General features: G+C 42.5%; 1 protein-coding gene across 1 annotated transcript in view; it reads right to left on the bottom strand.

The window, feature by feature from the left end:
- Positions 1-322: 322 nt before the first annotated feature.
- LOC309834703 (uncharacterized protein) overlaps positions 323-26,778 on the bottom strand; it is a gene marked incomplete at its 3' end in the record, with an annotated part of 92,672 nt that continues 66,216 nt past the window's right edge. Inside the window, exon 6 of the mRNA XM_082673729.1 lies at positions 323-462. Within this exon, the coding sequence (XP_082529855.1) occupies positions 323-462 (140 nt within the window). The remainder of the gene's footprint in view (positions 463-26,778) is intronic.

Raw genomic sequence — 26,778 nt, 5'->3', positions numbered from 1 at the left:
TGGCCCTCCACCCCAGTACAGGGGCCGTTCGGTGTGTGGGCGTGGGGCCTGAGGTGCTGGCTTGTGCCCAGCCACACGCCCAGCATCTGCTGTTGGACAGTGTGAACCCTTCAGCTCGGCTGCTGTCCAGGCCCCTGCAGCGCCCTCGCAGGATGTAACAGGGACGGAGTGGGCATGCAGCTGTTAGCGCAAGACCGTTAGCTTGGTGGTTAGAGGTCCTGCTCTACCCACAGTCAGCCTCGCAGTGGTCCTCGCAGCTGGGCGCCATGAGAGACAGATCCCAGCCTTCTCCCCGGGGCCCTCTGGGGCCTCCGGCCTCGGGCTAGTGGGCGAGCTGGGGACCTGGGGACAGGCTGAGGGCTGTGTCCTGCAGAGCTCCAGAGCCCTCGCCACAGCTGCCCACTGGCCAGGCCCAGGCCTTGAAGCAGCAGTGCACCTCTCCACCATTCCCGTTTCTACGACCTAATGGCGGTGGTAGTCTCCATGGGTCACAGTCCATGAGTACATGGACACTGCCTTAAGGTAACAGCTTCAGCCAGCTTCAGTCTCTCCAAGTTTCGAAAATTGGTTCAGCTTAGATCAGTTGTCTACGGCTAGGAGGTGGCCAGAGGTCAGGGTTAAGTTGCAAGGACATGGCCCATCATTACTTAAGGTCCACCTCTGTGGTTCGGGTTATTCTCAAAAAGGACAATTGCTGTGAGCTGGGAAGGACAATTGTTAATAACCTGATTGGTATTTACTATTGATCTTATACAGAAGATTCTCTCCAGTTTAAATGAAAAGCCAAAGGGAAGGCTGGGTGCTGGGTGCCTGGCTCCCTCAGTGATGACGGCTGGGCAGGGTCTGGGGACTCAGCCCTAAGGGCGCCGCCAGCTGAGATCTGCCTCTTCAGCCAGACCTGGGCACTGGCGGGAAGACCCAGACTGGGTGCTGGACGAACGCTCTGGGGCAGGGTTAAGCGGCCCATGGAGGGACCCCCTCCTCTTAGCCAGGGCCTGGACCTTGGAGGGCGAAAGCTGAGCCTTGGGACCTTCCCCTTCCTTGTCAGAACAGAGAGTAACATTTGTTTTGGTGGAGGTTTAAAGGAACATCGTGACCTGACCATGACCTGACCTCAAGAACAAAGGATCTGACGCCAAGAAGTCTGCAGCAGCTAACCACGCCCCTCCCTCACCTTTCCTGTAAAAGGGCTTCGCCGAAAGTTTTTGGGGATTTCGGGGTTTTTAAGGCATGAGCCACCCGTCTCCTTGCATGGCCCTGCAGTAAACCTTTCTCTGCTCCAAACTCTGATGTTTTGGTATCGTTTGGCCTCACTGTGCGTTGGGCACATGGACTTGGCATTCAGTAACATGGTGACTGTGCCGGTGAAGAGGGTGAGTGCGCAAATGGGGGCCAGGTCCTGTGACCTGTGACCCAGGGAGACTGCGGCTGTGGGGACCACTGCGATGCTGACCAGTGGTGGAGCAGGACGGCTAATGGCTAACGGCCCCAAGCTCATCCCTCCCCCATTACAGCCCTCCCCTCAAGTCCCCCTTCCCCCCGCATGGAGATGCGGGGACGTGAGGCTGCCCGGGGAGGGCTCCCAGACGCGGCCGGGCCTGGACTGGCCTGCTCTCGGCCACCTCGTGTTCCCTTAGGGACCTCCTGGTAAAGGACCAGAGTCGTCCAGGTTAAGCATTGAACCGCCTAACGCACCTGAGAAACCTCCCACTCAGGGGTTTCCTGAAGCAGAAGCCCTGGGAAGTCAGGACACAGCAGGAGAACATCCGTCTCTGTGAAGCGTCTCCAACCAAGTGAGCCGGCTGTGGGGCTGTCGCTAGAACGTGTGTGCCTGGCTCCCGGGGCTCAGAGTTCTGTTGGGGTCTGTTGCCAAGGAGGTGACTTCACTTCCTGGGGGCCCCTTACTTGAATCCCCTCCTCAGACAACACCGCTACACACAGCCCTCTGGGCTGCCGATGGCTCACCCCTTCTCCACGCAACCCCATATTTCACACGGTCACACCTCACAGCCCTCTCTACTGCTCCCGGGGAGGGTCTGTGCACAGCTTTGAGGAGGCAGACCTGGGTTCCAGACTCAATTCCCCATTTTACCTGTTCTCCATCCTGGATAAGTCACTGTGTCTCTCAGGACCTTTCTGTTTCCCTGTCTGTGCAATGGAGACTATTGTGGCCTGTACTTCTAGGGATGTCCTCAGGCATATGTGGAATAATATCTATGCAAGCGGAGGAGTGGTATCACGTGTTGGGAGTGCCTCCAAACCCTTTTTTCTTTCTCTTGTCACCTCCCTGCGTCTGTTGCTCTTCTGACACCACAGTCTAATGTCACTGTGTGTGTGTGTGTTTGCCAGTGTTCACTCCCTGAATGCCCAGTAGAAAATGCCCACCCCCACCCTCCACCGATAGGGAGAAAATGGACAAGAACTTACCAAGATCTTAGGGTTTCTCATTACCGAAGCAATCCCTATGGGAGGGGTCTGAGCCTGGCCTAGAGGGTCATAACACATCCTTACTCTTGGACGCTGCCTGTTGTGGGCCCTGCGGTAGTCCCTGTGTGTTTATGGACCTCAGTTTTCAACTGTCCAGTGAGAGATAGATTCAGAAGTATAAGAACTAAACTCAGCATAGAGCTGTCTCTAGATCCCTCTTCCCTGGTTGTGGTGTGGACAGGGGTTCACTCAGGGTTCCCGTGACATAGGCACCTCCTAGGAGAAGAAGTTGCCAGATACCCATCTAGGCTGCAAAATGCTGTCCCTCTTCCCCATGCCATCTCCATATCTTCTCTAACTATACCAGCACAGCCTTTTCCAGAGCCCCTGAGAGAACCTGGGTGCAGCCAGGCCCCAGCTTTGAGGAAACAGAATTGGGTTCATACCTGGCTCTGCCTATTGGCAGTCTGTGGTTCTGGGCAAGGCAGTAAGGCTCTCAGGGCCTCCCCCTTCTCCACTTATGGAGGGACCCCCGTGGTCCCCACGTCCTGGTGAACACATCCTTGTGTCATCTCTTACTTTTGAGTGTGGACAGGACTTAGTGTCTCATTCTATTCCATGGAAGGTGGCGAAGTGATACAAGGTCACTTCCAAGGTTTGGTTGTCAACAGTCAGTGTCTAACCTCCCTCCTTCCCTGTCTCTCTCTGTTTCTCTCTTTCTCTGTCTCCCCTTCTGTCTCTCCCTCCTGCCCTCTGTCTGGTCCCTTGCTATCTGGAGAGGCCCACATGGCCCAGAACTGAGGAAAGCAACAGACAGAGGAGAACTCAGAACTTCAGTCCAAACTGCCTCTTTATACTACTCCTTCAGTGAGGTCAGATCCTGACTCAGTTTTGCTCACAGCCCCAAACCTCCTGGGAGACCCTGGCAGAAGCGTCCAGCCGAGCCACGCTCGATTCCTGGTCCCAGAAACCTGCGATAATAAATGTTTGTTGCTCAAGCCAGCAGCATTGGGAAATGTTGTCCCATAGCAACAGATCACTAATTCAGTCATTACACAGCGGGCCACGCCCGCCCCATACTCTTCTCCCCTACTCTCCGCCCACGCCCCCTTCCAGCCACACTGGCCTCCTTACTAAATTCATCTCTGGCCAGATACATTCTGCTTCCGTGCCTCTACACAGCTGTGCATTCTTCTGTGCTGAGTATCTCCGGACCTGTGACTGGCTGGCTCCTTCTTGTCGTGCTGCTAGAGATAGAAACGTCACTTCTGTCAAAGTATCTGGCACAGGACGCTCATATAACCATTTTTAATACATAACGAGCAAAGGAAGCAAGCAGAGGAGATTATCAAAGGGCATTAAACACTTCTCTAAATGCATTAGAGAATGTTTATATCATCCATTCCCTGGTATAACACTCTGGTCAAAGTAGCTTGTACATAGCAGTCTTTTAAACATTTTCCTACATAGGTTTTTCAACAATTCTCTAAATGCATTACAGAATGTCTTTCAAATCCAATTCCTTAAACAACTCTCTTCTCTGTGTAGCAAGCAGGTTTCACTGTTTTAACCATTATTCCATGTGTTTTTAAACATTTCTCTCGATGCGTTATAGAATGTCTATCATATGCATTCTCTGAAATAACACTCTTTTCAGTGAAGCTGATATGTAGCACTCTAATAACCATCTTTATTACATGTCTTTCTAAACACTGCTCTAAGTTCATTACAGAGTGGATATCACAACCATTCCCTTAAATAACACAGCTTTTTAATGTAGCAAATGGGTTGCACTCTTATAGCTATCATTATTCCATGTGTTTTAAAATATTTCTCAAAATGCATTACTACAAGGCTATCACATGCATTCCTTGAAATAACATTCCTCTCAAAGTAACATGCACATAGTACTATAACCACTCTTATTGTATTTGTTTCCAAAAACTTCTCTTAATGCATTAGAGAACAGCTATCACACCTGTTGCCTTAAATAACACTTTTGTCAAGTAGCTTGCATGCACACTTATATAACCATTATTATTACATGTGTTTTAATTACTTTCTAAATGCATTGCGAAATTCTGTCACTTCCGTTTTTTAAAATTAGTTTTTTTGGAGTATAGTTGATTACAATATTGTGTTAGTTTCTGCTGTACAGCAAAATGAATCAGTTATATATCCACTCTTCTTTTTAAACAACTTTATTGGAGTATAATTGCTTTACAGTGTCGTGTTAGTTTCTGCTGTATAACAGTGAATCAGCTATGTGTATACATATATCCCGATATCGCCCCCCTCTTGTGCCTCCCTCCCACCCTCCCTATCCCACCCCTCTAGGTGGTCACAAAGCACCGAGCTGATCTCCCTGTGCTATGCGGCTGCTTCCCACTAGCTATCTATTTTACATTTGGTAGTGTATATATGTCCATGCTATTCTCTCACTTCCTCCCAGCTTACCTTTCCCCCTCCTGGTGTCCTCAAGTCCATTCTTTACGTCTGTGTCTTTATTCCTGTCCTGCCCCTAGGTTCATCAGAACCATTTTTTTTTAGATGCCATATATACGTGTTAGCATATGGTATTTTTCTGACTTATTTCACTCTGTATGACAGACTCTAGGTCCATCTTCCTCATTACAAATAACCCAATTTCGTTTCTTTATATGGCTGAGTAATATTCCATTGTATATATGGGCTACATCTTCTTTATCCAGTCATCTGTCGACAGACACTTAGGTTGCTTCCATGTCCTGGCTATTGTAAATAGTGTGGCAGTGAACACTGTGGTACATGACTCTTTTTTTTTTTTTTTTAACGTCTTTATTGGAGTATAATTGCTTTACAATGGTATGTTAGTTTCAGCTTCACAACAAAATGAATCAGTTATATATATACATATATTCCCATATCTCTTCCCGCTTCCGTCTCCCTCCCTCCCACCCTCCCTATCCCACCCCTCCAGGCGGTCACAAAGCACCGAGCCGATCTCCCTGTGCTATGCGGTTGCTTCCCACTAGCTATCTACCTTACGTTTGGTAGTGTATATATGTCCATGCCTCTTTATCGCTTTGTCACCGTTTACCCTTCCCCCTCTCCATAGCCTCAAGTCCATTCTCTAGTAAGTCTGTGTCTTTATTCCTGTTTCACACCTAGGTTTTTCATGACATTTTTTTCCCCTTAAATTCCATATATATGTGTTAGCATACGGTATTTGTCTCTCTCTTTCTGACTTACTTCACTCTGTATGACAGACTCTAGTTCTATCCACCTCATTACAAATAGCTCAATTTCGTCTCTTTTTATGGCTGAGTAATATTCCATTGTATATATGTGCCACATCTTCTTTATCCATTCATCCGATGATGGACACTTAGGTTGTTTCCATCTCTGGGCTATTGTAAATAGAGCTGCAATGAACATTTTGGTACATGACTCTTTTTGAATTATGGTTTTCTCAGGGTATATGCCCAGTAGTGGGATTGCTGGGTCATATGGTAGTTCTATTTGTAGCTTTTTAAGGAAGCTCCATACTGTTCTCCGCAGTGGCTGTATCAATTTACATTCCCACCAACAGTGTAAGAGGGTTCCCTTTTCTCCACACCCTCTCCAGCATTTACTGTTTGTAGATTTTTTGATGATGGCCATTCTGACTGGTGTGAGATGATATCTCATTGTAGTTTTGATTTGCATTTCTCTAATGATTAATGATGTTGAGCATTCTTTCATGTGTTTGTTGGCACTCTGTATATCTTCTTTGGAGAAATGTCTATTTAGGTCTTCTGCCCATTTTTGGATTGGGTTGTTTGTTTTTTTGTTATTAAGCTGCATGAGCTGCTTATAAATTTTGGAGATTAATCCTTTGTCAGTTGCTTCATTTGCAAATATTTTCTCCCATTCTGAGGGTTGTCTTTTGGTCTTCTTTATGGTTTCCTTTGCTGCACAAAAGCTTTGAAGTTTCATTAGGTCCCATTTGTTTACTTTTGTTTTTATTTCCATTTCTCTAGGAGGTGGGTCAAAAAGGACCTTGCTGTGATTTATGTCATAGAGTGTTCTGCCTATGTTTTCCTCTAAGAGTTTGATAGTTTCTGGCCTTACATTTAGGTCTTTGATCCATTTTGAGCTTATTTTTGTGTATGGTGTTAGGGAGTGATCTAATCTCATACTTTTACATGTAGCTGTCCAGTTTTCCCAGCACCACTTATTGAATAGGCTGTCCTTTCTCCACTGTACATTTCTGCCTCCTTTGTCAAAGATAAGGTGACCATATGTGCGTGGGTTTATCTCTGGGCTTTCTATCCTGTTCCATTGATCTATATTTCTGTTTTTGTGCCAGTACCATACTGCCTTGATTACTGTAGCTTTGTAGTATAGTCCGAAGTCAGGAAGCCTGATTCCTCCAGCTCCATTTTTCGTTCTCAAGATTGCTTTGGCTATTCGGGGTCTTTTGTGTATCCATACAAATTGTGAAATTTTTTGTTCTAGTTCTGTGAAAAATGCCAATGGTAGTTTCATAGGGATTGCATTGAATCTGTAGATTGCTTTGGGTAGTAGAGTCATTTTCACAATGTTGATTCTTCCAATCCAAGAACATGGTATATCTCTCCATCTATTTGTATCATCTTTAATTTCTTTCATCAGTGTCTTATAATTTTCTGCATAGAGGTCTTTTGTCTCCTTAGGTAGGTTTATTCCTAGGTATTTTATTCTTTTTGTTGCAATGGTAAATGGGAGTGTTTTCTTGATTTCACTTTCAGATTTTTCATCCTTAGTGTATAGGAATGCCAGAGATTTCTGTGCATTAATTTTGTATCCTGCTACTTTACCAAATTCATTGATTAGCTCTAGTAGTTTTCTGGTAGCATCTTTAGGATTCTCTATGTATAGTATCATGTCATCTGCAAACAGTGACAGCTTTACTTCTTCTTTTCCGATTTGGATTCCTTTTATTTCCTTTTCTTCTCTGATTGCTGTGGCTAAAACTTCCAAAACTATGTTGAATAAGAGTGGTGAGAGTGGGCAACCTTGTCTTGTTCCTGATCTTAGTGGAAATGCTTTCAGTTTTTCACCATTGAGGACGATGTTGGCTGTGGGTTTGCCATATATGGCCTTTATTATGTTGAGGAAAGTTCCCTCTATGCCTACTTTCTGCAGGGTTTTTATCATAAATGGGTGTTGAATTTTGTCAAAAGCTTTCTCTGCATCTATTGAGATGATCATATGGTTTTTCTCCTTCAATTTGTTAATATGATGTATCACGTTGATTGATTTGCGTATATTGAAGAATCCTTGCATTCCTGGAATAAACCCCACTTGATCATGGTGTATGATCCGTTTAATGTGCTGTTGGATTCTGTTTGCTAGTATTTTGTTGAGGATCTTTGCATCTATGTTCATCAGTGATATTGGCCTGTGGTTTTCTTTCTTTGTGACATCCTTGTCTGGTTTTGGTATCAGGGTGATGGTGGCCTCGTAGAATGAGTTGGGGAGTGTTCCTCCCTCTGCTATATTTTGGAAGAGTCTGAGAAGGATAGGTGATAGCTCTTCTCTAAATGTTTGATAGAATTCGCCTGTGAAGCCATCTGGTCCTGGGCTTTTGCTTGTTGGAAGATTTTTAATCACAGTTTCAATTTCAGTGCTTGTGATTGGTCTGTTCATATTTTCTATTTCTTCCTGATTCAGTCTTGGCAGGTTGTGCCTTTCTAAGAATTTGTCCATTTCTTCCAGGTTGTCCATTTTATTGGCATAGAGTTGCTTGTAGTAATCTTTCATGATCCTTTGTATTTGTGCAGTGTCAGTTGTTACTTCTCCTTTTTCATTTCTAATTCTATTGATTTGAGTCTTCTCCCTTTTTTTCTTGATGAGTCTGGCTAGTGGTTTATCAATTTTGTTTATCCTTTCAAAGAACCAGCTTTTAGTTTTATTGATCTTTACTATCGTTTCCTTCATTTCTTTTTCATTTATTTCTGATCTGATTTTTATGATTTCTTTCCTCCTGCTAACTTTGGGGTTTTTTTGTTCTTCTTTCTCTAATTGCTTTAGGTGCAAGGTTAGGTTGTTTATTCGAGATGTTTCCTGTTTCTTAAGGTAAGATTGTATTGCTATAAACTTCCCTCTTAGAACTGCTTTTGCTGCATCCCATAGATTTGGAGTCGTCGTGTCTCCATTGTCATTTGTTTCTAGGTATTTTTTGATTTCCTCTTTGATTTCTTCAGTGATCACTTCGTTATGAAGTAGTGTATTGTTTAGCCTCCATGTGTTTGTATTTTTTACAGATCTTCTCCTGTAATTGATATCGAGTCTCATAGCGTTGTGGTCGGAAAAGATACTTGATACAATTTCAATTTTCTTAAATTTACCAAGGCTTGATTTGTGACCCAAGATATGATCTATCCTGGAGAATGTTCCATGAGCACTTGAGAAAAATGTGTATTCTGTTGTTTTTGGATGGAATGTCCTATAAATATCAATTAACTCCATCTCGTTTAATGTATCATTTAAAGCTTGTGTTTCCTTATTTATTTTCATTTTGGATGATCTGTCCATTGGTGAAAGTGGGGTGTTAAAGTCCCCTACTATGAATGTGTTACTGTCGATTTCCCCTTTTATGGTTGTCAGTATTTGCCTTATGTATTGAGGTGCACCTATGTTGGGTGCATAAATATTTACAATTGTTATATCTTCCTCTTGGATCGATCCCTTGATCATTATGTAGTGTCCTTCTTTGTCTCTTCTAATAGTCTTTGTTTTAAAGTCTATTTTGTCTGATATGAGAATTGCTACTCCGGCTTTCTTTTGGTTTCCATTTGCATGAAATACCTTTTTCCATCCCCTTACTTTCAGTCTGTATGTGTCTCTAGGTCTGAAGTGGGTCTCTTGTAGACAGCAAATATATGCGTCTTGTTTTTGTATCCATTCAGCCAATCTGTGTCTTTTGGTGGGAGCATTTAGTCCATTTACATTTAAGGTAATTATCGATATGTGTGTTCCTATTCCCATTTTCTTAATTGTTTTGGGTTCGTTATTGTAGGTCTTTTCCTTCTTTTGTGTTTCTTGCCTAGAGAAGTTCCTTTAGCAGTTGTTGTAGAGCTGGTTTGGTGGTGCTGAACTCTCTCAGCTTTTGCTTGTCTGTAAAGGTTTTAATTTCTCCATCAAATCTGAATGAGATCCTTGCTGGGTAGAGTAGTCTTGGTTGCAGGTTTTTCTCCTTCAACACTTTCAATATGTCCTGCCACTCCCTTCTGGCTTGCAGAGTTTCTGCTGAAAGATCAGCTGTTAACCTTATGGGGATTCCCTTGTGTGTTATTTGTTGTTTTTCCCTTGCTGCTTTTAATATGTTTTCTTTGTATTTAATTTTTGACAGTTTGACTAATATGTGTCTTGGCGTATTTCTCCTTGGATTTATCCTGTATGGGACTCTCTGTGCTTCCTGGACTTGGTTAACTATTTCCTTTCCCATATTAGGGAAGTTTTCAACTATAATCTCTTCAAATATTTTCTCAGTCCCTTTCTTTTTCTCTTCTTCTTCTGGAACCCCTATAATTCGAATGTTGGTGCGTTTAATATTGTCCCAGAGGTCTCTGAGACTGTCCTCAGTTCTTTTCATTCTTTTTTCTTTATTCTGCTCTGCAGTAGTTATTTCCACTATTTTATCTTCCAGGTCACTTATCCGTTCTTCTGCCTCAGTTATTCTGCTATTGATCCCATCTAGAGTACTTTTAATTTCATTTATTGTGTTGTTCATCGTTGCTTGTTTCATCTTTAGTTCTTCTAGGTCCTTGTTAACTGATTCTTGCATTTTGTCCATTCTATTGTCCATTCTATCTCCAAGATTTCGGATCAACCTTACTATCATTATTCTGAATTCTTTTTCAGGTAGACTGCCTATTTCCTCTTCATTTGTTAGGTCTGGTGGGTTTTTATCTTGCTCCTTCATCTGCTGTGTGTTTTTCTGTCTTTTCATTTTGCTTATCTTACTGTGTTTGGGGTCTCCTTTTTTGCAGGCTGAAGGTTCGTAGTTCCTGTTGTTTTTTGTGTCTGTCCCCAGTGGCTAAGGTTGGTTCAGTGGGTTGTGTAGGCTTCCTGGTGGAGGGTACTAGTGCCTGTGTTCTGGTGGATGAGGCTGGATCTTGTCTTTCTGGTGGGCAGGTCCACGTCTGGTGGTGTGTTTTGGGGTGTCTGTAGACTTATTATGATTTTGGGCAGCCTCTCTGCTAATGGGTGGGGTTGTGTTCCTGTCTTGCTAGTTGTTTGGCATAGGATGTCCAGCACTGTAGCTTGCTGGTCGTTGAGTGAAGCTGGGTGCTGGCGTTGAGATGGAGATCTCTCGGAGATTTTTGCTGTTTGATATTATGTGCAGCTGGGAGGCCTCTTGTGGACCAGTGTCCTGAAGTTGGCTCTCCCACCTCAGAGGCACAGCCCTGACTCCTGGCTGCAGCACCAAGAGCCTTTCATCCACAGGGCTCCTTAATTTGGGATGATTCGTTGTCTATTCAGGTATTCCACAGATGCAGGGTATATCAAGTTGATTGTGGAGCTTTAATCCGCTGCTTCTGAGGCTGCTGGGAGAGATTTCCCTTTCTCTTCTTTGTTCTCACAGCTCCCAGGGGCTCAGCTTTGGATTTGGCCCCGCCTGTGCGTGTAGGTCGCCGGAGGGCGTCTGCTCTTTGCTCAGACAGGACGGGGTTAAAGGAGCCGCTGATTCGGAGGCTCTGGCTCACTCAGGCCGGGGAGTAGGGAGGGTCATGGAGTGTGGGGCGGGCCTGCAGCGGCAGAGGCCGGCGTGACGTTGCAGCCTGAGGCGCGCCGTGCGTTCTCCCGGGGGAGTTGTCCCTGGATCCCGGGACCCTGGCAGTGGCGGGCTGCACAGGCTCCCCGGAAGGGCATGTGGCTAGTGACCTGTGTTCGCACACAGGCCTCCTGGTGGCGGCAGCAGCGGCCTTAGCGTCTCATGTCTGTCTCTGGGCTCCGCACTTTTAGCCGCGGCTCGTGCCCGTCCCTGGAGCTCTCTCAAGCAGCGTTCTTAATCCCCTCTCCTCGTGCACCAGGAAACAAAGAGGGACGTAAAAGTCTCTTGCCTCTTCGGCAGTTCCAGACTTCTCCCCGGACTCTCTCCCGGCCAGCCGCGGTGCACTAACGCCCTGCAGGCTGTGTTCACGCCGCCAACCTCAGTCCTCTCCCGGCGCTCCGACAAAAGCCGGAGCCTCAGCTCCCAGTCCCGCCCGCCCCGGCGGGCGAGCAGACAAGCCTCTCGGCTGGTGAGTGCCGGTCGGCCCGATCCTCTGCGCTGGAATCTCTCCGCTTTGCCCTCCGCACCCCTGTTGCTGTGCTCTCCTCCGCGGCTCCCAAGCTCCCCCACTCCGCCTCCCGCAGTCTCCACCCGCGAAGGGGCTTCCTAGTGTGTGGACACTTTTCCTCCTTCACAGCTCTCTCCCGCTGGTGCAGGAACCGTCCCTATCCTTTTGTCTCTGTTTAGTTTTTTCTTTTGCCCTAACCAGGTACGTGGGGGGTTCCTTGCCTTTTGGGAGGTCTGAGGTCTTCTGCCAGCGTTCAGTAGGTGCTCCGTAGGAGTTCTTCCACGCGTAGATGTATTTCTGGTGTATCTGTGGGGAGGAAGGTGATCTCCGCGTCTTACTCTTCCGCCATCTTCCCGGAAGTCCCATGACTCTTTTTGAATTATGGTTTTTTCAGGGTATATGCCCAGTAGTGGGATTGCTGGGTCATATGGTAGTTCTAGTTTTAGTTTTTTAAGGAACCTCCATACTGTTCTCCATAGTAGCTGTATCAATTTACATTCCCACCAACAGTGCAAGAGGGTTCTCTTTTCTCCACACCCTTTCCAGCATTTATTGTTTGTAGATTTTTTGATGATGGTCATGCTGACCCGTGTGAGGTGATACCTCATTGTGGTTTTGATTTGCAGTTCTCTAATGATTAGTGATTTGAGCATCCTTCATGTGTTTGTTGGCAATCTGTATATCTTCTTTGGAGAAATGTCTATTTAGGTCTTCCACCCATTTTTGGATTGGGTTCTTTGTTTTATTGATATTGAGCTGCATGAGCTGCTTGTATATTTTAGAGATTAATCCTTTGTCAGATGCTTCATTTGCAAATATTTTCTCCCATTCTGAGGGTTGTCTTTTCATCTTGTTTATGGTTTCCTTTGCTGTGCAAAAGCTTTTAAGTTTCATTAGGTCCCATTTGTTTGTTTTTATTTCCATATCTCTAGGAGGTGGGTCTCAAAGGGTCTTGCTGTGATTTATGTCATATGTTTTCCTCTAAGACTTTTATAGTATCTGGCCTTACATTTAGGTCTTTAATCTATTTTGAGTTTATTTTTGTGTATGGTATTAGGAAGTCTTCTAATTTCATTCTTTTACATGTAGCTGTCCAGTTTTCCCAGCACCACTTATTGAAGAGGTGGTCTTTTCTCCATTGTACATTCTTGCCTCCTTTGTCAAAGATAAGGTGACCATATGTGTGTGGGTTTATCTCTGGGCTTTCTATCCTGTTCCATTGATCTATATTTCTGTTTTTGTGGCAGTACCATACTGTCTTGATGACTGTAGCTTTGTAGTATAGTCTGAAGAATCAGGGAGCCTGATTCTTCCAGCTCCATTTTTCTTTCTCAAGATTGCTTTGGCTATTCGGAGTCTTTTGTGTTTCCATACAAATTGTAAAAAATTTTGTTCTAGTTCTGTGAAAAATGCCATTGGTAGTTTGATAGGGATTGCATTGAATCTGTAGATTGCTTTGGGTAGTATAGTCATTTTCACAGTGTTGATTCTTCCAATCCAAGAACATGGTATATCTCTCCATCTGTATCATCTTTAATTTCTTTCATCAGTGTCTTATAATTTTCTGAGTTCAGGTCATTTGTCTCCTTAGGTAGGTTTATTCCTAGGTATTTTATTCTTTTTGTTGCAGTGGTAAATGGGAGTGTTTCCTTAATTTCTCTTTCAGATTTTTCATTGTTAGTGTTTAGGAATGCAAGAGATTTCTGTGCATTAATATTGTATCCTGCTACTTTACAAATTTATTGATTAGCTCTAGTAGTTTTCTGATAGCATCTTTAGGATTCTCTGTGTATAGTATCATGTCATCTGCAAACAGTGAGAATTTTACTTCTTCTTTTCTGATTTGGATTCCTTTTCTTTCTTTTTATTCTCTGATTGCTGTGGCTAAAACTTCCAAAACTATGTTGAATAATAGTGATGAGAGTGGGCAGCCTTGTCTTGTTCCTGATCTTAGAGGAAATGGTTTCAGTTTTTCACCATTGAGAACGATGTTGGCTGTGGGTTTGTCATATATGTCCTTTATTATGTTGAGCTGGGCTCCCTCTATGCCAACTTTCTGGGGAGTTTTTATCATAAATGGGTGTTGAATTTTGTTGAAAGCTTTTTCTGCATCTATTGAGAGGTTCATATGGTTTTTATCCTTCAATTTGTTAATATGGTGTTTCACATTGTCTCGTTTGGTATCAGGGTGATGGTGGCCTCATAGAATGAGTTTGGGAGTGTTCCTCCCTCTGCTATATTTTGGAAGAGTTTGAGAAGGATAGGTGTTAGCTCTTCTGTAATTGTTTGATAGCATTCACCTGTGAAGCCGTCTGGTCCTGGGCTTTTGTTTGTTGGAAGATTTTAAATCACAGTTTCAATTTCAGTGCCTGTGATTGGTGTGTTCATATTTTCTATTTCTTTCTGGTTCAGTCTTGGAAGGTTGTACTTTTCTAAGAATTTGTCCGTTTCTTCTAGGTTGTCCATGGTATTGACATACAGTTGCTTGTAGTAATCTTTCATGATCCTTTGTATTTGTGCAGTGTCAGTTGTTACTTCTCCTTTTTCATTTCTAATTCTGTTGATTTGAGTCTTCTCCCTTTTTTTCTTGATGAGTATGGCTAATGGTTTATTATTTTTTTATCTTCTCAGAGAACCAGCTTTTAGTTTTATCCACTCTTTTTTAAATTCTTTTCCCATGTAGGTCATTAGAGAGTATTGAGATGACTTCCCTATGCTATACAGTAGGTCCTTATTAGTTATCTGTTTTACATATAGTAGTGTGTATATGTGGATCCCCATCTCCCAATTTATCCCTCCCCCACCTTTCACCCCTGGTAACCATAAGTTTGTTTCCTACATCTGTGACTTTTATTTCTGTTTTATAAACAGGTTGATTTGTAATATTTTTTAGATTCCACATATAAGCAATATCATATGGTATTTGTTTTTCTCTGACTGACTTCACTTAGTATGACCGTCTCGAGGTCCCTCCATGTTGCTGCAGATGAGGTTATTTCATTCTTTTTTATGGCTGAGTAATATTCCATTGTGTATATATACCACATCTTCTTTATCCATTCCTCTGTCGATGGACATTTAGGTTGCTTCCATGTCCCAGCTATTGTAAATAGTGTTGCAGTGGACATTGGGGTGCATGTACCTTTTCAAATTATGGATTTCTCTGGGTATATGCTGAGGCGTGGGATTGCAGGATCATATGGTAGTTCTAATTTTAGTTTTTTAAGGAAACTCAATACTGTTCTCCATAATGGTTGTACCAATTTACATTCCTACCAACAGTATACAAGGGTTCCCTTTTCTCCACACCCTCTCCAGAATTTACTATTTGTAGATTTTTTTGATGATGGCCATTCTGACTGATGTGAGGTGATACCTCACTGTGGTTTTGATTTGTATTTCTCTCATAATTAGTGATGTTGAGCATCTTTTCATGTGCTTTTTGGCCGTCTGTATGTCCTCTTCTGAGAAACGTCTATTTAGATCTCCCACCCATGTTTTGATTGGGTAGCTTGTATTTTTGATATAGAGCTGCATGAGGTTTTCTTGTATTTCGGAGATTAATCCCTTGTTGGTTGCTTCATTTGCAAATATTTTCTCCCATTCTGAGGGTTGTCTTTTCGTTTTGTTTATGGTTTCCTTTGTTGTGCAAAAGTAAGTTTCATTAGGTCCCATTTGTTTATTCTTGTTTTTATTTTCATTACTCTAGGAGGTGGATCAAAAAAGATCATGCTGCGATTTATGTAAGAGAATGTTCTGCCGATGTTTTCTTCTAAGAGTTTTATTGTATCCAGCCTTACATTTAGGTCTTTAATCCCTTTTGAGTTTATTTTTGTGTATGTTGTTAGGGAGTGTTCTAATTTCATTCTTTTATATGTAGCTGTCCAGTTTTCCCAGCACCGTTTATTGAAGAGACTGTCTTTTCTCCATTGTATAGTTTTGCCTCCTTTGTTATAGATTAGGTGACCATAGGTGCTTGGGTTTATCTCTGCACTTTCTGTCCTGTTTCATTGATATATATTTCTGTTTTTGGCCAGTACCATACTGTTTTGATTCCTGTGGCTTTGTAGTGTAGTCTGAAACCAGGGAGCCTGATTCCTCCAGCTCCGTTTTTCTTTCTCAAGATTGCTTTTGCCATTCGGGGTCTTCTGTGTTTCCATTCATATTGTAAAATTTTTTGCTCTAGTTCTGTGAAAAATGCCATTGGTCATTTGACAGGGATTGCACTGAATCTGTAGATTGCTTTGGGTAGTATAGTCATTTTCACGATATTGATTCTTCCAATCCAAGAACATGGTATCTCTCTCCATCTGTTTGTGTCATCTTTGATTTCTTTCATCAGTATCCTATAGTTTTCTAAGTTCAGGTCATTTGGTTCCTTAGGCAGGTTTATTCCTAGGTATTTTATTCTTTCTGATGTGATGGTACATGGGATTGTTTCCTTTTTTTCTCTTTCTCATCTTTTGTTGTTAGTGTATAGAAATGAAACAGATTTCTGTGTATGAATTTTGTATCCTGCACCTTTACCAAATTCGTTGAGGAGTGCTAGTAATTTTCTGGTGGCATGTTCAGGATTTTCTATGTATAGTATCATGTCATCTCCAAACAGTGACAGTTTTACTTCTTCTTTTCCGATTTGGATTCCTTTTATTTCTTTTTCTTCTCTGATTGCCGTGGCTAGGACTTCTAAAACTATGTTGAATAATAGTTGAGAATGATGTTTGCTGTGGGTTTGTCATAGATGGCCTTTATTATGTTGAGGTAGGTTCCCTCTATGTGCACTTTCTAAATGGGTGTTGAATTTTGTCAAAAGGTTTTTCTGCATCTATCGAGATGATCATATGGTTTTTATTCTTCAATCTGTTAATGTGGTATATCACATTGATTGATTACTGTATACTGAAGAATCCTTGAATCCCTGAGATAAATCCCACTTGATCATCGTGTATGATCCTTTTAATATGTTGTTGGATTCACTTTGCTAGTATTTTGTTGAGTGTCTTTGTGTCAGTGTTCATCAGTGATATTGGCCTGTAATTTTCTTTTCTAGTGTGTGTGATATCTTTGTCTGGTTTTGGTATCAGAGTGATGGTGGCCTTGTAGAATAAGTTTGGGAGTTTTCCTTCCTTTCCAATTTTTTTGAAGAGTTTCAGAAGGATAGGTGTTAACTGTTCTCAGAATGTTTGACAGAATTTGCCCGTGAAGCCATCTGGTGCTGGGCTTTTGTTTGTTGGAAGTTTTTAAATCACAGTTTCAATTTCAGTACTTGTTATTGGTCTGTTCATATTTTCTCTTTCTTCCTGGTTCAGTCTTGGAAGGTTGTACCTTTCTATGAATTTGTCCATTTCTTCTAGGTTGTGCATTTTATTGGCATATAATTGCTTGTAGTGGTCTCTTATGATCCTTTATATTTCTGTGGTGTCAGTTGTAACTTCTTTTTCATTTCTAATTTTATTGATTTGAGTCCTCTCCCTTTTTTTCTTGATGAGTCTGGCTAAAGTTTTATCAATTTGAGATCTTTGCAATTGTTTTCTTTGTTTCTGTTTCATTTATTTCTGCTCTGATCTTTATTATTTCTTTCCTTCTACTAGCTTTGGGTTTTTTTTGTTCTTCTTTCTCTAGTTCCTTTAGGTGTAATGTTAGATTGTTTATTTGAGATTTTTCTTGCTTCTTGAGGTAGGATTGTATGACTATAAACTTCCCTCTTAGAACTGCTTTTGCTGCATCCCATAGGTTTTGGATCATCGTGTTTTCGTTGTCATTTGTCTCTAGGTATTTTTTGATTTCCTCTTTGATTCCTTCAATGGTCCACTGGTTGTATGGTAACATTGTTTAGCCTCCATGTGTTTGTGTTTTGTACAGTTTTTTCCCTGTAATTAATTTCTAATCTCATAGTGTTGTGGTCAGAGAAGATGCTTGATATGATTTCAGTTTTCTTAAACCTACTGAGGTTTGATTTGTGACCCAAGATATGATCTATCCTGGAGAATGTTCCATGTGCATTTGAGAAGAAAGTGTATTTTTCTGCTTTCGAATGGAATGTTCTATAGATATCAGTTAAGTCTGTCTGGTCTAATGTGTCATTTAAGGCTTGTGTTTCCTTATTTTCTGTCTGGATGATCTGTCCATTGGTGTAAGTGGGGTGTTAAAGTCCCCCACTATTATTGTGTTACTGTCAATTTCCCCTTACATTCCTGTTAGCCTTTGGCTTATATGTTGAGGTGCTCTATTTTGGGTGCACATGTATTTACAATTGTTATATTTTATTCTTGGATTGATCCCTTGATCCTTATGTAGTGTCCTTCCTGTCTTTTGTAAGAATCTTTATTATAAAGTCTGTTTTGTCTGATATGAGTATTGCTACTCCAGCTTTCTTTTGATTTCCATTTGAATGGAATATCTTTTTCCATCCCTTCACTTTCACTGTGTATGTGTCCTTAGGTCTGAAGTGGGTCTCTTGTAGAGGGCATATATATGGGTCTTATTTTTGTATCCATTCCGTCAGTCTGTGTCTTTTGTTTGGAGCATTTAATCAATCACATTTAAGGTAATTATCGATATGTATGTTCCTATTGCCATTTTCTGAATATTTTTGGATTTGTTTTTGTAGATCTTTTTTCTTCCTTCCTCTTTTGTTCTCTTGTGGTTTGATAACCATCTTTGGTGTTGTGTTTGGGTTGCTTTTTCTTTTTTGTGTGTGTATTTATTGTAGTTTTGGGTTTGCTGTTCCTATGAGTTTTTGATATAGCAGTCTATATATGTACAAGGTTGTTTTAAGTTGTTGGTCTCTTTCCCACCTAGAGGAGTTCCTTTAGCATTTGTTGCAAAGCTGGTCTGTTGGTGATGAATCCTATTAGCTTTTGCTTGTTTGTGAAGCTTTTGATTTCTCCATTGAATCTGAATGAGATCTTTGCTGGGTAGAGTATTGTTGGTTGTAGGTTTTTCCCTTTCATCACTTTAAATATATCATGCCACTCCCTTCTGGCCTGCAGAGTTTCTGCTGAAAAAATCAGGTGATAACCTTATGGGGATTCCCTTGTATGTTATTTGTTGCTTTTCCCTTGTTGCTTTTAGTATTTTTTTCTTTGTATTTAATTTTTGTTAGTTTGATTAATATGTAATATGCTCCTGATGGGTGGGGCTGTGTTCCTGTCTTGCTCATTGTTTGGCCTGAGGCATTCCTGCACTGGAGCTTGCAGGCTGTTATGTGGGATTGGGTCTTGGCGCCAAAATGTGGACCTCCTGCTGAGCTCATGCTGGTTAATATTCTCTGGGGCCTCTGCTACCAGGGTGATTGCCCCCACAGTGATCTACAGCCTATACCCGCTTCCCCAGGAGACCCTCCAAGACCCCTAGGTAGGTCTAGCTCAGGTTCCTATGGAGGTACTGCTTCGTGCTGGGTCCCAGTGCACATGAGATCTTGTGTGTACCCTCCAAGAGCGGAGTCTGTTTCTCCCCACACTGTGGGGTTCCTGCCCTCAAGCCCCGCTGGCCTTCAATTCTAAATGCTCTGCGGGTTCTTCCTCCCAATGCCAGACCCTCAGACTGTCTTGGAGGGTTATTTTTATGTGGGAACGTCCCTGTGTAGCCTGCATTTTTTGTTTGTTTGTTGTTGTTACGAGGGTTGTTTTCAGTATGGGTGTCTGCCACGTCTTTTCCTCAGTGTATGCTGGCCGTTATCCCCTTGATAGGAGGTTTGGCTGGTGTTGTGGTGACCAGATCCTGCACTGGGTATTGAGCGGGGCCTCCCCTTTGGTCTGTGATTGTCACCGCCCTGTCAGGGGCAGAGTCTGCTCCCTAGTTGTTGTTGAAGAGGCCCCCAGATCTGTTTCTTAGCTGTGTTTCTGATCTGCGATGCAAGGTAGATGGGATTGGAGCAGTCCCACTGGGAGAGAAGCCACTGAGTATTCCTCCTCTGGAGATGTTCACCTGTGAGCGTGCTCTGTTGTGTCACCTTTCACCTGTTGTGCAGGCTCAGAAGTTACTCTGTTGTTGGCACTGCTCTCAGTCCCACCTTAACCATGGGTATGTTGGCAGTTGGCCCTGGTGTCTCTCAGGTGTTGTTTTCACCAGGCCACCAGCATAGATCCACTGAAGTCAGGTGCCAGGATTGCAGTAATCATGGATCTGGACCCATTGTGGGCGCTATGGGGACAGCCCATCCCCTGCATGTACTTGCCCACAAACCCCACAGCTGCTAAAGCTAGACTCGTCTCAGCTGCGGGAGCACTTGTCGACCATTCAGTTGTTCTGCTGGTGCTGAGTTTACAATGCTGGTCATTGGGGGGGTGTGTGATTCCACGGTTTGTGCAGCTGTGAGGAGAGATTTCAACTTCTTGCTTTGTTGCATGGCCCCTGGGACACAGCTGTGGTTTCAGCTCCACCTCTGCATGTGGGCCATCCACAGGTGTCTGCTCCTGAGGCTGCCCCGGAACACATGAGTCCACTCTGGTAGGGACGGGTCAGGCAGTGTATCCAGAGGCCTCGGGTACAGGAGAGCCGGCCCCAGCAGGGATGGTTGCGTTGCATGGAGAGCTGGCGGCAGCGTGCGTGAGAGAGCTGGCCTGGAGGGGTGGGGCACGTGGGGGCGCGAGGAGCCAGCCCTGGCGGGAGCCCCTCCTAGTGCCTGGGGAGGCAGGTGTCAGCTGGTGGGGAGAAAGGCTGCAGTGGTGGCCACACCATTTGTGCGTCACTCAGCAACTGGTGCCTTGCTCCTATGGTGGTCCAGGTTTCCTTCACAAGCATTCCCAGTTGCAGATTTCCTCACTCCCATGCCCTCAGGCTGTCCCCTTCTCACAGCCAACAGCAGTTCCCTCCCCGGGTCTGTTCTGCAAACCCCACATTCCAGCACCCAGTCCCCGTCCGCACTGGGGACAGACTTCTCAGGCTGGGGCCCCCAGGGCTGTGGCTCGGTCCCTCTGTTCAGGTCTCACTCTGTCCTGCCTGCCACAGTCTGGTTGTTGCACTCGCCTCAGAGCCCCTGAAGGACCCCTTCTGTCCCAGCTGATCTTCTGTCAGTGAGGGGGCTTCCCCAGATGTGGGAGCCTCTCCTCTCCTTCAGCTCCCCCAAGGGGCGCAGGTCCCGTCCCGCATCCTCTCCTCTTCCTTTTTTCCTTATTCTTTCTTTTGTCCTACCCGGTCACGTGGGGATATTTCTTGCCCTTTTAGGTGTCCGACGTCCTCTGCTAGTGTTCAGCAGGCGCTCTGTGGGAACTGTTCCATGTGTTCCTGAGGCGTTTGTGGGGGGGCGGGGAGGAGCTCCACGTCCTCCTCCGCCGCCGCCATCTTGTCCCCCTTTTCACATTCTTTTCTTCAATAACACTCTTCTATAGGTGTTGTAGAATACAGGTTCCACTTTTATAAACATATTCACTCCATGACACAGTGCTGTGTGTGAATTACAAGTTTAAGGTATACAGCGTAGTAACTTGCCTTACCTATATTGAGAAATGATTCCCACAGTAAATTCAGTTAATATCCATTATCTCATGGATACAGAAAAAAGAAGAAACGTATTTTCCTTGTGATAAGGATTCTTAGGATCTGCTCTGAATAACTTTCAAATATACCATACAGCAGAGTTAACTATAGCCATTGTGTTTTACATTATATACCCAGGACTTATTTATCTTGGAACTGAACCTTTATACATTTTGACCACTTTCATCCAACTGCCCACCCCCACCTACCACCTCTGGTAACCACAAAGCTCAGCTCTTTTTCTATGAGTTTGGTTTTACTGTTTGTTTGCTTGTTAGATTACACGTATAAGTGAGATCCTACAGTATTTGTCTGTCTCTGTCTGACTTATTTCACTTAGAATAAATCATCAGGGTCTTTCCATGTTGTCACAGATGGCAGGATTTCCTTCTTTTACGGCTGACTCTTTCACTGCATATAAATACAATCTTTTCCCTTCATCTATCAGTGGGTACTTTTTTTTTAACATTTTTATTGGAGTATAATTGCTCTATAATTGTGTGTTAGTTTCTGCTTTATAACAAAGTGAATCAGCTATACATATACATTTATCCCCATATCTCCTCCCTCTTGCAGTGGACACTTTCATTGTTTCCATGTCTTAGTTAATGTAGATAATGCTGCTGGGAACATGGGGGTGCAGCTATCTCTTTGACATAGTGTTTTTGTTTCCTTCATATATATTCCCACTAGTGGAATTACCAAGTCAAATGGTAGTTCTAATTTTTTGAGGGAACTCCACACTGTCTTCCATAGTGGCTGTTCCAAGTTACAGTTACAGTCCCACCAACAGTGCACAATAGTTCCCTTTTCTCCATATCCTTGCCAGCATTCATTTCTTAATAGGTATTCTAACAGGTGTGAAAGAATTTCAATCTAAAGTGGAACCAGGGACTTCCCTCGTGGTGCAGTTGTTGAGAATCCATCTGCCAGTGCAGGGGACACGGGTTCATGCCCTGGTCTGGGAAGATCCCACATGCCACGGAGCAACTAAGCCCGTGCGCCACAACTGCTGGGCCCACGTGCCACAACTACTGAAGCCCACGTTCCTAGAGCCCATGCTCTGCAACAAGAGAAGTCACCACAATGAAGAGTAGCTCCTCTCGCTGCAACAAGAGAAAGCCCAGGCGCAGCAACAAAAGACCCAATGCAGCCAAAAATAAATAAATAAATTTATTAAAAAAAAATAAAGTGGAACCAAAGGATATAAAATGGAAAATCTTATACATGTGCCCTCAGAAAAACAAAAGTTATGGACTGATTTCCTGTATGTGCCTGATTTACAGAAAACTGTTAATATTTGAATTTTCTTAAATAATAGGGAGTTGGTCAGGGGAAATCAACCTTGGGAAGTTTTGCTTATGGTTTCCAGAGTCATGAACAAGAAATGACCCAGGTCGGATTGGTCCCAAAAAAATAAGCTGAATTGAGCTTTGTTTGTATGACTAGACTGGTTTTGTCTGTACAGGGAATTTTCAAAGCTGACCTCTGGTGTGTGTGTGTGTGTGTGTTTTTGTGGTACGCGGGCCTTTCACCATTGTGGCCTCTCCCGTTGCGGAGCACAGGCTCCGGACCCGCACGCTCAGTGGCCATGGCCCAAGGGCCCAGCCTCTCCGCGGCATGTGGGATCCTCCCGGACTGGGGCACGAACCCACGTCCCCTGCATCGGCAGGCGGACCCCCAACCACCGCGCCACCAGGAAAGCCCAGTGTGTTTTGTTTTTTTAACAGACTCTAGATGAACTCTCTTTACATTCTCTGCCCATAAATACAGCCTACCCCAGACCCTCAGTGGACTCACTTGTAGCTTGCTTCAGTTTGCATGTCCTGATTTGTATTTCTCTGCTATTCCTGAATAGTCATTTTTTTGACAATTTGAGCTTGCCTCATTTTCCATTTTTATTTAGGTCGATACAGGCTAGAGATATTATGGTTTTGATTTGCATTTCTCTAATTATTGAGAACCTTTTTGTGTACCTGTTGTCCATTTGAATGTCATTTTTGGAAAAACATCTGTTCAGATCCTTTGCCCATTGTTTAATTGGATGATGATGATAATTTGACATTGAGTTACATGAGTTCTTTTCATCTTTTGTATGTTAACCCTTTTCAGATATATGGGTTACAAAAATTTTTTTTCCCATTCAATAGGTTGCATTTCATTTTGTTTCATTTTGTTTGCTCTGCAGAGCTTTTTACTTTGATGTAATCATGTTTATTTTGTTTCTTGTGCTTTAGGTGTTAACATGCAAAAAAAATCATTGCCAAGCCCCATGTCAAGGAGTTATTTTCCTATGTTTTCCAAGTCTTATATTTAGTGTTTAATCCATTTTGAGTTAAGTTTTGTGAGTTGTGTAAGATAGGGATCTATTATAATTCTTTTACCTGTGAATATCCAATTTTCCCAGCACTGTTTATTGAAGAAATTGTCTTTTCTTCATTGAGTATTCTTGGCTCCCTTGTCAAATATTAGTTGACCATATATGCATGGGTTTGTTTCTGGGCTCTCAATTCTTTTCCATTGGTTTATGTGTCTGTTTTATGCCAGTACCATACTGTTTTGAACACCTTAGCTTTACAATATAGCTTGAAATCAGAAAGAATGAACCTCTGCTTTGTTCTTTCTCAGGGTGCTTTGGCTATGCAGGGTCTTTGGCTGTTCCACATAAATTTTAGGATTTTTTTTTCTTCTATAAAAGAAAATACCATTGGAATCTTGACAGGGATTGCACTAAATCTGTAGATGACTTTGGTTGGTATGGACATTTTAATATTACTAATTCTCCCAACCCATGAGCACAGGATACCTTTCCATTTATTTGTGTTTATCTTCAGGTTCTTTCATCTGTGTCTTGTAGTTTTCAGTGTAGAGATCTTTAACCACCTTGGTTAATTTTTATTCCTGGGTATTTTACTGTTTTTGATGCTATTGTGAATGGAAGAGTTTTCTTTATTTCTTTTTCAAAAATTCATTGTTAGTGTATAGAAATGCTGATATTTTAATGTTATTTTTGTATCCTGTAATTTTCCTGAATTTGTTGCTTAGAAAGAACAGGGTGGGGTTTTTCTTGTGTGTGTGTGTGTGTGGAGTCTTTAGGATTTTCTCTATATAAAATCAATGCCATCTGCAAATAGAGACAATTTTACTTAATCTTTTCCAATTCTGATGCCTATTTTTCTTGCATGAATGCTCTGGCTGGGACTTCCACTATTGTGTTGAATAGGAGTGATAAGGGTGGGCATCCTTGTCCAGATCTTAGTGGGAAAAGCTTTCAGCCTTTCACCACTGAGTATGATGATGTGGGCTTGTCATATATAGCCTTTATTATGTTGAGGTATATTCTTTCTAGACCTAATTTGTTATGAGTTATTATCCTGAACAGATGTTGAATTTTGTCAAATGCTTTTCCTGTATCTATCGAATGATCATATGATTTTTTTCTTTCATTCTATTAGAATGATGTATCACGTTTATTGATTTGTGTATGTTGAAGCAATCTTGCATCCTAGGGATAAATCCCTCTTGAATCATGGTGAATGATCCTTTTAATGTGCTGCGGAATTTGATTTGCTAATATTTTACTGAGAATTTTTCCATCTATATTCTCAGGGATATTACATTAATTTTTATTTTATATTGGAGTATAGTTGATTAACAATGTGTTAGTTTCAGGTGTACAGCAAAGTGATTCACTTATACATATATCTATTCTTTTTCAAATTCTTTTCCCATTCAGGTTATTACAGAATACTGAGCAGAGTTCCCTGTGCTATACAGTAGGTCCTTGTTGGTTATCTGTTTTAAATACAGCAGTGTGTACATGTCAATCCCAAACTCCCTGTCTGTCCTTCCCCACACCCCCATCCTTCCCCCCTGGTAAGCATGAGTTAATTCTGAGTCTGTGAGTCTGTTTCTGTTTTGTAAGTAAGTTCACTAGTATCATTTGTTTTTTAGATTCCACATATAAGCACTATCATATTTGTCTTTCTCTGTGTGACTGACTTCACTTAGTATGATAATCTCCAGGTCCATGCATGTTGCTACAAATGACTATACTACCCAAGGCAATCATTAAGGATATTGACCCATAGTTTTCTTTTCCTCTGGTGTCCTTTCCTGGCTTTGGTATTAGAGTAATGCTGGCCTCATAAAATGAGTTTCAGAGTTTCACACCTCTTTGATTTTCTTTTTAAGAATTTGAGGATTGATTAATTCTTCTTTAAATGTTTGGTGAAATTCACCTGTGAAGCCATCTGGTCCTGGGGTATTCGATGTTGAGAGATTTTTTTTTTATCACTGGTCCACTCTCATTATTTGTTATTGATATGCTCAGATTTTCTATTTCTCCCCGATTCAGTCTGTAGGTTGTACGTTTCTAAGGATTTTTCCATTTCTTCTAGGTCATCCAGTTTGTTGGTGTATACTTTTTCATATAGCTTATGATCCTTTGTTTTTCTGTAGTATCAGTTGTAATGGCTCCTCTTTCATTTATAAAGTTGTTGATTTGGGTCCTCTTTCTTTTTTTATTGGTTAGTCTACCTAAAGGTTTGTCAATTTAGTTCATCTTTTCAATGAACCAACTCTGTTTTATTAATTTTTTATGTTGTTTTCCTCTTCTCTCTTTTATTTATTTGTGCTCTAATCTTTATTATTTCCTTCCTTCTACTTTGGGCTCAGTTTGTTCTTTTTCTACTACTTTGAGGCATAGAGTGAGGAATCTTTCTTGTTTTGTTACCAAACCAAGTTTGTTTGCCTGACGTGCAACAAGCTAACATGCTGAGGCACTGAGGTTTGCGGCAAAGAAAGGGGGGAGATGGGAGAACAAGTCTCAAATCTGCCTCCCTAATGGTGGGGGGCTTGGAATATTTATGGCATAAAGAAGCAGGGTGGTCTTAGGTGTGGGGAAAGATGATTGGAGGTAGGGAAGAGGTGAGGCAATCTGTGTTCTGTGCAGGCGTATCTGAATTACGTTTTTCTTCATGGGATATAAGTTCAAAAATGGAGGCGTGCTACTGGGCATGTACCCTGAGAAAACCATAATTCAAAAAGAGTCATGTACCACAGTGTTCATTGCAGCTCTATTTACAATAGCCAGGACATGGAAGCAATCTAAATGTCCATCGACAGATGAATGGATAAAGATGTGGCACATATATACAATGGAATATTACTCAGCCATAAAAAGAAATGAAATTGAGTTATTTGTAGCGAGGTGGATGGACCTAGACTGTCATACAGAGTGAAGTAAGTCAGAAAGAGGAAAGCAACATATGCTAACACACATATATGGAATCTGAAAAAAAAAATGGTTCTGAAGAACCTAGGGGCAGGACAGGAATAAAGATGCCGACATAGAGAATGGACTTGAGGACACGGGGAGGGGGAAGGGTAAGCTGGGACGAAGTGAGAGAGTGGCATGTACATATATACACTACCAAGTGTAAAATAGGTAGCTAGTGGGAAGCATCCGCATAGCACAGGGAGATCAGCTCGGTGCTTTGTGTCCACCTAGAGGGGTGGGATAGGGAGGGTGGGAGGGAGATGCAAGAGGGAGGAGATATGGGGATGTATGTATATTATA

The sequence above is a fragment of the Grampus griseus genome (assembly GCF_964374135.1).
Source record: "Grampus griseus genome assembly, chromosome: 16".
Lineage (NCBI taxonomy): Eukaryota > Metazoa > Chordata > Mammalia > Artiodactyla > Delphinidae > Grampus > Grampus griseus.
The sequence above is the reverse complement of the archived record's forward strand: the minus strand, read 5'-3'. Positions and strand labels throughout refer to the sequence as shown.